The sequence below is a fragment of the Amblyomma americanum genome, chromosome 2 (assembly GCF_052857255.1).
Source record: "Amblyomma americanum isolate KBUSLIRL-KWMA chromosome 2, ASM5285725v1, whole genome shotgun sequence".
NCBI lineage: Eukaryota > Metazoa > Arthropoda > Arachnida > Ixodida > Ixodidae > Amblyomma > Amblyomma americanum.
Window position 1 is genome coordinate 54,078,202 of NC_135498.1, and position 16,612 is coordinate 54,094,813.

Sequence of the window (16,612 nt, forward strand, 5' to 3'; positions counted from 1 at the left end):
CGTGGATGTTTTTCAGCCGCCAAGAATGGAAATGGATAAACAAACTTGAACAGCAGGAAATCGAAGTATACCAGTTCATAACGTAAAATACAAGCCTTAAAGTGTGATAAAAAGTAAAGAAGTAATAGAACAGGACCCTACAGTGCTTTCTTTTAGCTCGTTCCATTTCTTCAGTCTGACTTTCTCGTGATAAAGGTTAAAAGAATATTGCAGTAATACTGTCATTGTACAGTTAAGCCTCATTATAACCAGCAGAGGCATGCACAGGTCTCTCCGTAAGGTGGAGGGAGGGATAAAATTCACTGTAGGACCTTCGAGCTTGTGCAGACTGGGAAGCTGGGAAGAACACGGCAAGGCCACTGCCCCTTTTGCCTCCCCGTGTGCATGCCTCTGATAACAAGCCAGAAAATTAAATATTGCATATAACAAAGGAAACATAATTCCTTTTGAAATCCTTCAAAGAAATACATTTATTCAATGCTTCATCTTAATAATTTTAATTATGTTTCCTCAAAAGTCATTTGAAGTAGTAGTAGTCCATTCATGTTGCATATTTGCATTGGAGCAGTACGCAATAATTTTCAGAACTTATGCATTACCAGTAAAGGCCAGGAAAATTTCCATTAAAATCGAATCACTTGGCTGCTGGATGTGTTGCTATGCCACCTACTGTTTACTTGTTCAAGTGCAGCCCCCCTGGCATAAATATTTGAACTGAAGGTCATCCATATAAATTACAAAACTGAGGCTATAATGAAGAAACTTCAGTGCCCGTTCAGCGTCATTATAATACACTCTGGCTGCACTAAATAAACAGGCATTTTGCTTTGCCACAGCACCCGATTAGGAGAGCTTGAAAGTACTAAAGAGAGAAGGTGAAATTATTTTAATTTCAAGAGATAGTGTGCATCACCAAGATTTAACACAGCACAATGCACACACACTGTGACAAAAAACAGGCAGTTGGCACCTATTGCATGCAATGCAGGGTTGTACATCTTTGTCACTGTCATGCTCAAAATACCCCTGGAAGCAATCATGACATAATGTACATTAAAATTTTTCTAGTTTATCAATATCACATAAAAATCGCAGCGTATTTTAAAATCATAGGATTTTATATCCTTTGGAGGGCCTGCTGCAAGAGGCAAATCACGCACTTTTCACTAGACCATGCGATGACCTATGATGACGAGATATGCTGAAGTGGTCCAGCTTATCAATATACTGGTTGCTTTCACTTCAAGGTAGGCTTAGAGTGCTCTGTATAAACTAGACTGCATGCTAATTGCATCCATTATTCCCAAAAGAACATTCCAAACAAGTTTCCCGCCAGAAACCATTATCATTCCGAACACATTCACTCGCATCGAAATGTCTGTTACAATGTCTGCTTTAATAATAATAGTATGCCACTATTTTATACACACAAATAAATTGCCACCAGTATAGTGCAGCAATGCTGACAAGGCAAGAAAAAAGTTGTGAGTGAATGTATAGGCGAGTTAGTAAGGCATTGTGGAACAAAAAGAGGAGCAGCACTCAGAAAATGTGGACAAAAGTGGAAACACACAAACCTACTCACACACCTCTGCCCCTGTCTAAAATTTTCTAGCACTGTTCCTTTTTTTTTAAATGTGACAAGTAGCACTTTAATAACCCCATAGGTCACACTTAAGTGTGTACATTCAATTTGATATGCAGCCATGACCACGGGAGTCGACTGTAACTTTGCACTACACATAAAAAAACGCAACTTCACATCCACAATATGAAGCTAGGAGGACACCTGCATGCTTCCTTGTACTACACTTTCTTTTGTACAAAATTTTTACACTTCTTGGACAAAGACAAAACGGTTGCACAGAGTGCCAAAACAAAATGAAAAGGTGAGGTTTAAAAAAAGTTTTTTGGTTTGTGCAAATATTTAACAAGAATTTAGATGTCATAAGGAACTAATATTTGGCCCTAGTAGAGGTGGTCGTGGTGCTGACTATGTGGCTTGCAAACTATATTCCATCAACGTCAAGCACAGTTCAAGTACAGTTCAAACTTCTTTCAGAACACATAGCACTCAAAGATCGATGAGCAAGTCCAGGCCACGCTCTTTCTCCTCCTTACGCTTTCGCTCTTCTATGAGTTTCCGAAACCGGATCCCATGGCGCCGATGCAGCTCGGTAAATGTGTATTTTGTCGACGAGCGTGATGACGCTGGAGTGCTGGCCGCAATGCCACTGCCGGATTTGGGCACTTCAGTGCTATCACTGGCATTGCAGCCATCCTCTTTCCAGCGGTCAAAAGGGTTGAACCGTGCTGCACGACCGGAAGAAGTATCTCGCACACACAGGCAGCTGTCGGAACGGTTCCCGGGCAGCTGTCCCCCAATTAGCAGGGGCACCGTGTTGCCACATTTGGCAAGCCGCTCTGCTTCTGCTACTTGACTGAGCTGGCGTTGGAGTTCGGCAACCATGAGTTTCATGTAGTCATAAGAGGCACATGCTAGCGCTTTCATCCAGGCCTCCATTGACTCCTGTGTGTCAGCAGACAGCATGTACATCCGGTTGCCAGAGCCATGGAACACGACCTGTCACACAGGGTGGAGGAAAGAGAGAGAGAGAGAGGAGAGGCTGAAGTTCTGCCTCAAAAAGTGTCCGTAGTGCCATAATTGTGTTGCTCTTTTTGCAAATGCTCAAACTGACAATATCCCATGCCTCCCCCCCCCTTTCCCCTCCCTGAATAGCTATCATGCACAGCTGCTTGAATCACGGAAGTCCAAACCTTGGAATACACAATTAGAATTGTCACACCAAGTTTGGCACACAGGTCCACGGGTTGCGATAGCTATCGTGGCAGTGCCTGAGTCCTTTGCGGATGTAAGTAGTACTCCCATGGTCATACTGATGTTACACTGCTTACCTTATCACGACCCATGTAATTTAAACCATGCATTTGATTTGTTTGCTGACAGGGCCCTAGCTATGTAAGCGCAGCTGCCATGCCTTCTGAATGGCCATGACTGACTGTTTCAGTCACACAAGCCAGAGTAGGCTGTGCACTTTTCTGTACAGAGGTTAGAAGGGTAATGGGCTTTCACAGAAACCTTAAAGACAGCTCAGGAGTATCATATTGCACTGGAAAAAATGTCAGCACAAAACATACAAATTTGTGTTCGCTACCATGTGTGCCACATTTGTGGCTACACAATGGTAGCTCTATTAGTGACTTTTGCTGAGCCAATTACATTTTAAACAGGCACTGAGGATAATTCCAACAGATTTTTGCTCCTGATAAAATGTAATTTGCAAAGTCTTTTGTGGCTCTGTTGACTTTCATTCAACAGAAAAAAAAAAATTACAGACAATCTTTGCCTAAATTCCATAAATGTATGAAAGCAGAATTGCATGAATGATAATGACAAAGACAGAGAATTCTCTGTCTGTGTCTTCATGCCGCAGATGGAAGTCAATAAAGACTATGATGTACAATGCACAGCGCAAGAATGTGGTGAAGTTTAACACAAGGCGTGATAGGTTGCGGCAATAGCCTAGTGCTCTCATGATCTTGCTTGGGGTTTACCCATCGGAATAGTGCTTTCATACTAAAATTGGTGGAATCTCGATGATACGGATCTCATGGGGTCATGACAAATATGTAATTCGTGCCATCCAAACCTAACACAATCCGTATGCAGAAGCACTCGAAATGCATTTACGCAGATCTGTTTACGGCTGACGGGATTTATTTACAGCCATGCACTACTGCTCACTGCTTGTTGTGCGTGCCGTATGAATGGTGAATGCGACGTTGGCATGCGTGGACTGCGCGTCACTGCTTACTGCTTACGGTGTGTATACTGTGCGACTGGCAATTGCAATGTGCAGGCAGCGCTATAGTGCTGAAGGGTGCAGTCACAAATGGGTAGTTCATATCGCCCACACTGGTGCGAGACAGTGTTCAGAACATCCGAAATTCTGCCCATAGTACGCAATGCACTCTGGCCAGAGAACTTTGCAAATTTGTATCCTCTCGTAATTCGTATCAACCGGGATCATATTGCAACGGATATTGTGAGTGAAGACGAGGTGAACGAAGCCTCTCGGTGGTGCGAGTGTTCTGGGCTTGGGTGCTCTGTGCTCTATGCGGGCCCTGTGCTCTCATCCTGTGCGCTGTGCTTGGGGCGTTCTTACATTGTTCTCTCCTTGGACCACGTAACAACATCATCAAGATTATACTGTATTCCAATGAGAAATTTAGAGTTAAGAATGCAGCATTTTCCCCCGCCACACGATTCAAGGAGATTGTGGGCCCAATCACTGGCTGGAAGAGGTTAATGGCATGCTCTAGCCTCTGAGATCCATAAACAAAAAGTACCTGATATCACAATTTGCATTTGGTAAAACAGCCTGTTTATGTCATTTTACAGCAAGAGCTGTACGTGTGGCTCCTCGACCGAGCGTCACCCCAGATACCGACACCACATGCGACCACCTGCTAAACACAGCTGTTGAAGAAAAACGAACCTTCCAGGATCAGAACCTGGAATCTTCTTATCCATAGTAGGATGCATTATTTGTTGCAGCACAGGTCCGCACACTGGCATGCTGCGGCATCATGCGTATCTGCAACATGTTGCTTAATGTGAGAAACTAGAATTATCTACTGTTCGGGCTGGTGATGCTTCACACTGGATTTACAGCAAAGCTCAAGGCAGGAGTATCCTACTCTGCTGAAGCCACCAATTGTGTACGTTTGTGTAGGGATAATAAGAAGCTAATAAGGAAAGGCACAGCAGCAGTCTTATATTCAAAGGACACTTGGACCTGACTCTGAGAGAATGTATTAGGGAAAGGGAGAAAGAGGAAGGAATTAAAAAAAATGACGTTTATGCTATATCTTGCTGAATTTCATGATTACGGGCTCTAGTTACCCACGATTCTGCAAAAAAATTGCGGTTTTAGGCAGTTTTCATGAATTTGCAACCAAATTCTCGTTTTTGATACAGTTGTTCTGGACATCAGTAGGAACAGCGAAACAATAGAAAAATGACTAACTTACCTTATTTGCACAAATACAACAGGAAGAGCATTTTAACACTTCAGGAAAATTTTTAAATAAATACTATTACGATTATAATGCAACCAACCACAGCAGGTCAGGTTTCTACCAGAAGCAAGGTCGGAGTTTGCAAGTGCACCTGCACTTAGTAAAGAATCACCGATCGTATCTGCTGAGTGGCAAGTGCACCTGGAAACTGCTCGAGGACTGAAATCAAGTGAAAAGGACCTCGCACTGTTTCTTTGTAAACTAGATTTTGAAACAAGGTGAAGATGTTAAAGTTCTATATTTTTGGGCTGGAATGGAAGAAGTGAACTCAACTCTCTATTCCACTGCAGTCACTTTGGAGATCTTGTATCAAACAAGCGTCATTCTTAGAGCGAAGATAACACCAAACATCACTTCATGCTGAGTTACACCAGCCACCTTCAATTTTTAAGAGATGGACCTCTGCAGCATGCAAGCCATGTGCTCAAAAAATAAACTTGCAGTTTCTTTCACGCATCTTATGAATCCAGTGATATTTCGTGGATTCCTAATAATGCATCTGTGGAATTTAAAATTCTCCACTGCGGAAAGTTAGGGGCCCTATTCATGATGTACACACAGCTGCAAACTTTCTAATTTTATACCTATCCCCCAAATGGTGTACGATTCGTTTTTTGCCTTTTCTAGCCTACAAAAACTCCATTTTCAGATAAAATGGCCTTTGTCATTACAGCACAGTAAATAACTGATACAGGGCAATTTAAATTTGTCCTCAGTGTCGTTTTAAGCCCTTAATAGCTAGGCACTAAAAATGTTGCATTTAAAACTTATCAGCTTTCAGGACATCATAATCGATGATTTCTTGACTACAGAAATGTAAAAATTTGATAGATCTATCAATAAAAACATAATTTGATCATAATCTGCATACTTCAAACTGACAATAATATAGAAAAATGCTCCATCATCTGTCCCTGCAACAGTATGGCCACAGAGACATTAAGAAATTTTGGCATTAGGGTTAGCTTTTACCTGAATTATTTTAAGCAAGCATCTCAAATTTCTTGCAGCTAACACTTTCACCCTGCTTTGTTAAATATGTCCAGAAGAGCATTTCTGAAATTATATTAGAGATTCACGTTGTTCTGCGACCAGAAATGAACATTATTAACACCTTTTCACTGTGCATTACAGGTGTATTCAATGCATTTTTTTGTATATTGAGCACAGTGTCACCTTAACCCCGTCATTTCTTTTTTAAGCTCCCCTCTGTGCTCTCCCTACCCCTTTCATCTCTGCTGGCTGCAGCTCAAGTGCTTCTAGCTAAGATGGCAGATGCTGCAAATCTTTTCTTTCCTTTTTGTATTTTACAATAAACTACTACGTGATAAGATTGGCTTTACAAGGTCAATGCTGTCAACAGTCACAATATGTGCGCGGAATCTTTCTTATTAAAGCGGTAAACACTCGGTCACTGAACTCTGACTAAACGCTAAGCTCTAAAGTTCTTGACATGGCAAATGCTATTAACACTTGCTTTGCCAAAGTGCAGCATGACTTGCACCTGCACACAACGCCATGGTTCATTTGCGGTGCTTTTTTGATCATTTCTTTCTGCACCAGGCAGGCTTAGATGTTGGGAGGAAGTGTAGATACCTTGAAGGCAAACATCTCCTCATTCTCGGCCAGTTCCACAGTGCAACCTTCCAGGATAACCACTCCAAGAGGCTCTCGGTCAGTCTTCTTCTCGAAGTAAAACAGCAGGTTCCCTTTGAGGAGGAACCAGCGCCTCTGGTAGGCACGGTTGACTTCACCGCGCTTCTGCAGCCAGCCTTCCCGGTCAATGGTACTTTGGCTGAGTGCAAAGCTCACTAAATTCTTTTCGTTGATCTTCATAGTGCCTGCACAGAGTGATTAAAGGACAGCACATTAGATAAAATCAGCAAAGTCTTCAACGTGGCACTTCTAAAAACTGCTGATGCCAATACTGTCATAAAAACCATCATATTAAATGAAACACTACACAAGCAAAGACACATGTACTGTCACGCAGGTACTAAGCTTTGAGATCTGTACACAAAGTAATGAGGACAAAATGCTTCAAGCTGTAAGGCTTTTGCCTGGCAAACAATTTGGCAATGCAATGGGGGCTTAGGTCAGCGCTCAGGCGGCGGTCTCTCTGGTCTGTCTAGGTCAGGAGGCTCTCGCTCTGAGCGATGGCAGTGCAGCTAGGATAATGCCCTTCTTCACAATGGCCCCGGGGAGAAAAGGAGCCATACTGCTGACTCATGGTGCCGACAACACAACTGGGTTGTAGTACGGCTTGAGTCGTTGGACATGCAGTCCCGCGACCCCGTCGGCTGAGATCGGAAGATGGTGTGAGGGGCTTAATATTGTAGTTGACTGAGGACGCGGTAGGGGCCATGGTATTTAAGAAGTTTCTTTGAGAGGCCGGCAGCAGTGGAAGGGACCCACAGCTAGATGAGTAAACCGGGTGGGAAATCCAGATCAACCTGACCTTTGTAATGGTGGTGTTTTTGGTGCCCTTGAGTGTCTGCTGTGAGCGACCGTGCAATTCGGTGGCAGTACAGCATATACATTGCTTTTTGAAAACTTTCAGACTGTGCAGTAGTAATGCGCCAATGAATTTACTCTTACTGATTTGATGCTATTGCTCCACCAATTTTTTTTTACTTGGCGTTTATTTTGAACAAGCTACTGAAATCAACCAATGGCACTGTTGGCGCTTTTTTAGCAAGTCTAAAAAGCAAGAAATATCAGCCCGAAGCTTATATTACGCTGATGAACTGCAAGCTGTAGAACATCAGAGACGGATCTTTTATTTGCCTTTTTGTCCAAATAATGTAGTCCCCTATAAGCGTGAATTACCCCCCACTGTCAAGCCCATAGACCCAACTGCGAGCACCACACTCGACCTGCGTATTCAACAGTCGCTCACGTTCACAGTACTATATCATCTGGTACAAGCAATGGCAAAGACTAAATGCTACGATGTCAGCTGGCTCTCGATAACGAAGTTCATTTCAGTTACCTACCATCAAACAGATTTTCTCCATAGATAGGAGTCTTTTTTGTCACACTTTGATCGTGAAGTTTTATTGTGATGTAAGACAGCCAACACAGTGCTTCGTCGAAAGACGCCCCACAAAATTAGCACATAATCCTACGGCGCTGCCCTCGCATTTTCTGTGCAGTGCGAAACAACACGCAGTAGTTAACATTACCGCTCCGTCACATCACTGCGGCTGCTTGTCCGAGACAAATGCATCATACAATGACGTCAAATTCTTCGCTCACCTCACTAGTTGCCCAGCCCTGACGACAGGACATCGGTAGAAATGGGAAGCGGCAACCAGACACTGTCCGTTACAGCGACAGCACACTATGAATGGCCTACGCGCTAGAAGAAAACGCTACAATAGCGACAGTCGGACAAGTGATAGGGCACACCCACGGAAGCAGGTGCCCATCGGTGTTGCCAGCGCTAGCAAGCCACAGAAACCTGAGAGAGTTCGAAGACGTCCAGCGTAAAGACAATGAGCGAGCGAGGAACAAGAATAACTTAGCTGCTGCGATATTAGGGACTTCGTGGAAGGTTAGGTAAGAAAAGGAAGCAAGCAGCAACAGATTGTGCGCTGTGATACCTGCGTTCGCGCTGGGCGCGACTTTGGCCCCGCTTCGGCTTGGATTGCTTGGCAACTAGCGAAATAAAAAAGTGGCCAGGAGGGGCGTATGTTTTATTCAATTATTTCAATAAATAGATTTAAAATAATAATACATTACTGATTATGAACTTAACCCTCAAAACGAGAGGGCTGGAGTAGTGAAGTGTAGTCTGGGAGTGGTGCATGCACACAATGCGGCAAGCCACAGTGGACAAAATCCCGTCCAACCTGCGCGTACCAATGCGTCGACCGCCGCGAAAGCGGGGAACTAAAAACTAAAACCGCAGTTGTCGTTGTCATAATGCTTAGTTTAAGCTATCGCCTTCTTGCAAGTAGCCAATGCAGCCCTTGTGCATCCTGCGATATCTGCGGTGGAGTGTGAGCAGCTCGGCGTTGCCAATTCAGCATCGAAATGTCAACCACGAAGCCAGTCTCCATGGGGTAAGAAGCTTGCTTGTGCCGTTGACGGGATCGCTAAAAGTTCCTGCTTTATTGAAAGGCTTGAAGCGCTGTGTGGTCAGCGCTATAATGCATGTGGCCTACTTAAGGCAGGTAGTCCGGATCACGAGATTGAAATAACTAGAAGAACAAGAATGGGGTGCAGCGCACTCTTGTATCAAAAAGTATGGTGGAGCAACCTAGAAGGTGAAAAACGTACGTACGCTACGTTTTTCACCTTGAAGTTATGAACCAACAAGCCCAAGCATACAACCTAGAAGGAATGTAAACAATTAAGCCCCTGCCTGTGCCACTGCGTATAACAGGCTGCACTCTTGTATCAGTGGTGGCAATTTACCATATCCCTGAAGAGAAAAATATACAACAGCCATATCCGACCTGTGCTCTCAACATGGAGGCCAACGAAAAGGGTTCAAATCAAACAGGTCAACACAGCGAACCATGGAAAGGAAAATGATTGGTGTAAAGATAAGAGACAGGAAGAGAGCAGAGTGGGTCAGGGAACAAGCGGGGGTTAATGACACCCTCGTCGAAATCAAGAAGGAATGGGCTTGGGCAGCGAATGCAATGCGAAGGCAAGATAACCAAGGGTAACGGACTGGATTCCAAGAGAAGGCTAGCGTAGCAGGAGGCAACAGAAGGTTAGGTGGACGGATGAGATTAAGAAGTTTGCGGGAATAAGGTGGTCCTTGCTAGACGGGACAGGGTTAATTATATATGGGGGAGGCCTATGTCCTGCAGTGGGCGCAGTCACGCTGGTGATAATGCAGCTCACTGAAGAGCGTGCAAGATGTCACTTGTCCGCTCACCCTGTAGGGGCAGGAGGCGTAGTCAGAACGATGCCCACTGCACTAAGGGGCTTTATCTTGTCCAAACCGAGTGCGCACAGAGCGGTGTTGGAAAAAAGCTCACTGGGAAGCCATTTTGATCAATAAGTGGTAGGCTCTGCTCGATCAAATTGGTGGCTGCTTGTGAGGTTTAAGCTAGTTAATCTTCGCCTAGCAGACTTGACGACAGGGTTCCCCCTGGCCTCGTTCTGTGATATGCGGTGACAGTTTTCCGTGAAACTTTCGGGAGCAGTGTCAGTTGCTGCTCACTGTTGGGTAGAAGCCAGCAGTTGTTCGCCACTGCCTGTCACAAATCTAATGGTTTATTATCTTGGTGCACCATCTCTAAAGCATAGTCTGGTGAAGTTCGGTAATTTTCAGTTCTGCTGCACAAATCCTCATTTTCAATGCAGCAGACCAATGTCCAACAGGTTTATAGTTTATTGCAGTAGTTGCAGTCTGAAGAAGTCCCGGCTGCATGGACTTTCACCCTTTTTGGGAAATGCACAACATAACAACCTAGAACTTCTGCTTGGACAAAATCATGTACTTGGAGCCATATAATGTGTATTTTTTAGAGTTACAGAAATTAGAAAACTTTCATTGTAGGCAGTTCATAATGGCAAAACAAAAATGTTTAGTGAAACCCGAGGTTAAGCAACAGCTCGCGGAGTCGGTCACTGTGGTTTTTGTCTTTGCAACTAAATAACGCTATTTTCACATCTGTTTCTTTTCAGCGAGCAGTAAGTAAGGCTTTTAACGTTCATTGGCCAATAGGTTGTCAGAAGGCAATGAAGTTACCTGTGACATTGCATAGTATATTTAGAGCCCTTTGTTTTCGAGTTTTATTTTTCTGCAGTTCGAGGCGTAAAAATGGGCAATATTTTTCTACCTCAATTTCGGGTGAAAATTGGGTTATTCAGCTCAAGACAGTTTACTATAGCTTTCTGCTAGACATAAAATGCAATATTTTTTGTTCATTATTTCATAAATAACATAGAAATGATGGGTTCCACTAAAAAATTGTTCAGTGAAGATTTTTCTTGTAATCTATTGCAAATATTTTGTTAAATACATTACTAGTCTCCTGCAGAGCATTCCTGCATCTGAGCAAGGCTGGCCTGTATTTATTTGTGCAGTACGAAAACATTCAACATGTCAGCAACAATGTTAACTGCGCATTGTACTTGGATATCAGTGTCGTTAGTATAAGTAGCATTTCGTAGAGTGACTCCAATAAGACGTCCTGTTAGCATAAGTGTTTTGCCCTCTTAACTTCTAAACTGTGCTTTACGAGGTTGTCCTCAAACCCATCTTCCTCCAGAAAATTAGAATTAAAATAGGATTAAAGGGGCTCTGAAACACCTTCCAAGGAGACCACATCAGCTCGCTCAATCACTGCACTGGGCTGCAACGAACACCTGAGCCAAATAATACAACTTCTACATGTAGCAGCGAACCTACAATCACGCGCAAAAGTTGGCGAGCCCTTTCCGGTGACTTTTTCATGCTCGCACCCTCCTCCATCGCTTGCACCTGCGTGTACAAGTTGAGAGATGGCTGTTGGTTAAATTCTTTCAGACGCCAGGCAGCTACCATGGCTGTGGTGAATAAGCTGTGTAGCTCCGGGGTGTCAGGAAGCCCTGCCACCGGAGGTAGGGCTGGCACAGGAGCGCCGGCCTTCTAGCGTGCAAAAAGTGACGAGAGGAGAGGGAAAGGTGCAGACGCGAAATTCAAATTTTGACTAGAAATAACTCAGCTCCTACAAAGCGCATTAAAAAATTTTTACAGGACAACATTCGTGAAGCAGTGTGCTTTAACATATCGGCCATACCACAACTTTATTGGAGCTCCTTTCAGAGCCCCTTTAATGTTCCTAGTCATTCGAAGGCACTTTTCTGGAATACACATTAAATGTCCACAAATTTGCTAGCAGTATCTTCAGGTTTGTGAAATGGAAAATAAACATTGACTAGAAGGCTCATTTTGAAGAAGTCGGGTTTTACCTGATTTTGTAGAAATATGTTTAGGGTGCAAGAATTGGGTAAAATTGGGTTTTACTGTGGCGCAGTTCTCTGGTACTGGTAGATGACAGACGTACGATGTTTAGTCCTGCTCCTGCGTTGACTGCCATGAACCCTTCTCCAGCCCGGTGCGCTGTGTGTGCTGAGCAACAGCGACTCAGGCGACTGCTATTGCAGCTTCACTGCATCAATTCGCATGATTGCCCGGCAATTTTAATGTGGCAGCGTTAAAGGCCCCATTCTCTAGGAAATCCGATCTTGGTATTGTGAGTGAAAAATCGTGAGCATGGCTCTGTCAGGTGGTCCCCAGATTGCAACCGAGGAGGCAGGTGGTTCACCTAGGTCACATGACCTTGCAGCGTCGTCACAACATGCGCACCGGATAGTGAGCAAACTGCTCCGTGTCAAGTAGCAGTTAAATTAATCATTGGTTGGGGAAGAGCATCCTGGGCCGCACAAAGCCCACCGCTAGGAGCACCTGCCATCACGTGGCAGTGGTGCATTGCTTATCTGCTGCACCACTGTGCCAGAAGAGGTATGTGGACTCCCAGGGATCTATGAATGTGAAGTAGAGAATGACCATTTCTGCATATATGGGAATTAACGCACTACCTCATACCCTTAACTTAAGTGTCCCCTCCAATTTTTCTTTTTTTAGTATTCAGTTGTTTGTATCAGCTGGACAGCACATTTTCTGAGTGGTACAAAGGGGCAAGGAATGTGCAGTTGCTTGATTTTATGAGAGTACACACAACCATGTGTCCTTCAGTGCATAACTCTAGCATTCTGAGGCTTTGGCTATTCCATGGTGGCTAGCTTTGTCTGTCGGCCCTTCCTGCTTGCGTGTTGCTCCCGCTAAAACTTCATGCCTGATGCGGACAGGTTGTGTATAATTTCTGTCTGTCTTCCATTTGTGTTCATGTGCTTACGCCTCGAGGTATTACTTGGAATGCAATTACAGTTCAGTGCAGCCACCCTTAATGGTGAATTTTTTTCTGTCTATTGGCACCTGCTCCTGGTGTTTGTTTTATTTAAGCTTTCATTTTCTGACTTGTGGACCATACATGGGGTATGGAGGAGACTGCGCTAACGAAATTAAAATGGTCGCTTTCCTTAAACAAAGTTTCTGGGGATCATTTACTAAGCATTTTGGCAACAGGGCATACATCCTATCTGTCTGTCATATCTCTTGTTGTGTGCTTTGCAGGAAAAGCCAGGCTGGCACCACTGGCGTGGGTCCACTTCACGCACACGAGGAAGAACTGTGCAACAACCTGACAACAGACCAGCTTATCTCCAGGTTAAAAAAGAAGCGTAGCTGCCTTAGTGGTCATACAATTACCGCCATAAGTGAAGCTCTCGCTTCGGCAGGCTTGCCAGAAATTACAGAAGAAGAAATCTGCGATACCTTGGGCGAAGCGCTGGGAGTTTGCAAGAGTTCGCAGCATCCAACTTTAAATTCGCCAGCACAGCAGCGAAGTGCTGAATTGTCATTGCAAAAACCGGGAGCTCGGGGCACACGGCAGGAGTCACTCAGAGGCTCACCTGATAGCAGGGAGTTGCAATTTAAGACAACAAGGCGGCGTAGAAGATCGCCGGAAAACGATGACAAAGCCCGTAAAAAGCTGCCTGGTCGCAGCCTGCGAACTTCAATTGATTGCAACACCAAGATGACGAGTGTGCATGCTGCTTCACCTCGATGCCTTCACCAGCAAGCAGCTGGGCTCAGAGTGCCCGATCCAGTTGTCGAACTGGATGAGCTAACACCTAAAGAGCTGTCAATCTGGCGTCCTGGACAGCGACGATCATCTGCTTGTAATCGGGCTCCAGCGGTAGTGCCACATAGATCCAGTGAGGGCAGTGCTACATCTCAGCCAAGCGGAGAACCTTGTGATTCACCATTGCGCGCTGCTGATTCTACTGGCTCTGCACAGCACAAGGAGGTGCCTTTATTTGTTCCAGGTGGGCCACAAGGAACCACAGCTTCAGATAGTGACTCAATAGACATTGATCACGTGTTGGACGATCAGGCATGTACAAGCACAGATGAGGAGCATCAGAAGGAGGCTGACGCTTCTCCGTCACTTCTAAGTCCTCACCATAAGAAACGCCTGTGCGGTGACTCAATAGACATTGATCACGTGTTGGACGATCAGGCATGTACAAGCACAGATGAGCATCAGAAGGAGGCTGACGCTTCTCCGTCACTTCTACGTCCTCACCATAAGAAACGCCTGTGCGACACCTCTGGCGTCTTTTTTGACGAAAATGCATCAGCCGGACAACCTGCCAAAGAACCTGTCCCACAAGCGATCGTCAGCCCAGGCACCATGCGGCAGGACGTTCTCCCGCAGCCTTCGCCTCCGCTCCAGAGTTCTTCCTCATCCGGGCAAGTTATCACATCGCGAGTTGTCTCTCAGGGTACATCAGAAATTACTCGGATGTGCATGAAGCCGTCCAGACCAGCTGCATCGTCAGTGAAGCGGCCTCGGGTGCGGTTCACGGCACTGGAAGAGGAGGCCATCGTTTATGGTGTGATGAAATATGGTCACGGAAGCTGGAAAGAGATACGTGACGATGGCTTCTTCAACGGACGCCGGCCGACAGAACTCAGCGACAAATACAGGAACCTAGAGAAGTATAACCACCTTCCTCGTGTCAAGCAGCGAGTGAAAGCAAAATTAGCTGCCCGCGTGAACCCGTTGAAGGAGCTGCGCGCCATTTTAAGGCAGAGGCAGCGGCAAACTGTACTTAGTGAAGAGGATGTCGTCCCTTCTGACGATGATGGCATCGCAGCCCCGACTGAGGCCGCTAGAGAAAAGCCGGATAAGCCGCTGGAAGCCACCAACCGACCACCACGTCCCGAGTCAGCCAGCACACTTGTGTTGTCTGACGACGATGATGTTGCCTCCTGCTCAAAAGAACTTGCTAAGGGGGCGAGTAGCTCACGTGCGGCAGTTCCGAGCTTGTCTGCTGAACTACCAGGATCTGATGAAATATGGACCTCCAGTTCTGAGACAGACACCTCTGGGAAGGTTCCTGTGCATGTAGAGCGCAAAGAAAAACAGAAGCGGGTGCCTTTTACGCCACTGGAAACGGAGGCACTGGTCAGTGGCATCATAAAATACGGAAAGGGCAGCTGGGCCCACATCTTGGCTGAAGGTGGCTTCATCGGCCGGACGAGCATCCAGTTGAGTGACAAGTTTCGGAACCTCCGGCAGTATCGCTACCTTCCTGCTATCATGGAAACTGTTAAGGTAAAGATCGCCCGTGGTGAGGACCCATTGCAGGAGCTGCGGAAAGTGTCCAGTTCCCACTGGAAACGGTGACGTTTGCGTTCATCTAAAGTGCAGGAAGGCGTGCTGCGTGCTGAAGTGTGCAGCACAGAAAGGTGCACGCACACTTCAGCATGGCCAGGTTTTGCATAAAGGTTCATTATACAAAACGCATCTCTGAGTGTATTTACATCGCTTTTAGGTTGGCTTTTTAGTTTGACTATGGTACTTCCTTTGGAGCTTGTCATTGTAATTTTTATATTGCATGTATAATGGAAATTTATTTTGATTTTAGTTGACACTGAATATTTTTATTGAATTTTAAAAAAGTGCACCCTGTGACATCTTCACTTTCACTTAATTTACGAGCATCTTTCAAACCTCTATAGTTTTCTATAAATGTACTTGAGCTTTCTAGATTGCTTTTATATGGACGTTTTAATTGGACAAGACAAACCCTTAAGAAATATTAAATTTTGCATAATGCGACTATGGCATAGCTCTTTAGGACGCATTGGCCCTTGACTTGTGTGTGAACGCATGAGCGGAGGATGTTATGCGACTGCATTGAGGTGAGCTTTTTCACTGCTTTTGCACCATCTAATGGGTGAAGGCGCTCACCTTGGCAAATTTTATTTGCACATGAACTGAATTGTGACGACTGCATGACGGCTCCCTGCTGCATTGTTCGACTTCACAAAGGTACCATGAGCACTCAACTGATTTAGTCGCAAAATATTTTAGTGCGAAAGCACTTTGCAATAGGGTCCAACACCAGCCAAGAAACCTGTGTGAAGCTTGACCTTCGGGGCGACCCGACCCGCACAACCGGAGCTGGTTAAAACTTAACCACTTTTTTAGGGCATAATGCCTTTAGATTTGGGTCTCTTTCGGTCACTGTCCCAAAATCGCAATGAGGTTGATGCCGAAATTTTTTTTCCGGAGTGCATCCATATTGACGGAAAGCATGTGCAAGACGCTGAAATTCAAATTTTGACTACAGGTAACTAAGCTTCTGCAAAGCACAGTAAAAAAAATTGGCTGTGGTTTAGCTCTGGTTAAACCTGGAGTGATGCGATAGCTACAGGTGGCCGAGTGGATTTCGCTCAGCCGAATTGCAAAGTAATTCTTTCGCCGCTCCGTTTCGCTGGGCGTTCCGTCTTCATCTTCGTCCCTGGACGTGGATTCAGTATTGGCGGCTAGGCGTGCTGCACCGCCACCTGCTCCTCACCACGTGACTAGCCACGGCGCCGCCACGGAGCTCAAGGGGTGCCACGCTGAACACTCGAAATGCTAGC

The 16,612-nt window shown here is 45.2% G+C and overlaps 2 protein-coding genes across 2 annotated transcripts; one reads left to right on the forward strand and one right to left on the reverse strand.

The window, feature by feature from the left end:
• Positions 1-476: 476 nt before the first annotated feature.
• LOC144121276 (sesquipedalian-1-like) lies at positions 477-8,744 on the reverse strand. The gene is made up of 3 exons (XM_077654397.1): positions 8,362-8,744; positions 6,700-6,944; positions 477-2,584 (listed from the first exon to the last, which is right to left on the reverse strand). The coding sequence occupies exons 2-3, from the start codon at positions 6,937-6,939 to the stop codon at positions 2,075-2,077; spliced, it is 750 nt and encodes a 249-aa protein (XP_077510523.1). The 5' UTR covers positions 6,940-6,944; positions 8,362-8,744; the 3' UTR covers positions 477-2,074.
• Positions 8,745-8,936: 192 nt separating this feature from the next.
• On the forward strand, positions 8,937-16,111 carry LOC144121274 (uncharacterized). Its single transcript, XM_077654395.1, has 2 exons — positions 8,937-9,170; positions 13,247-16,111. Exons 1-2 carry the CDS (start codon positions 9,142-9,144, stop codon positions 15,366-15,368), a joined length of 2,151 nt encoding a protein of 716 aa, XP_077510521.1. The 5' UTR covers positions 8,937-9,141; the 3' UTR covers positions 15,369-16,111.
• Positions 16,112-16,612: the final 501 nt, after the last annotated feature.

Coding starts and splice junctions, on each gene's coding strand:
- LOC144121276 (XM_077654397.1), bottom strand. CDS start 6,939: ATGAAGATCAACGAAAAGAATTTAGTGAGCTTTGCACTCAGCCAAAGT. Junction 2,585..6,699: donor AGGAGATGTTTGCCTTCAAG/GTATCTACACTT, acceptor CCTGTGTGACAG/GTCGTGTTCCATGGCTCTGG.
- LOC144121274 (XM_077654395.1), top strand. CDS start 9,142: ATGTCAACCACGAAGCCAGTCTCCATGGG. Junction 9,171..13,246: donor ACGAAGCCAGTCTCCATGGG/GTAAGAAGCTTG, acceptor TGTGCTTTGCAG/GAAAAGCCAGGCTGGCACCA.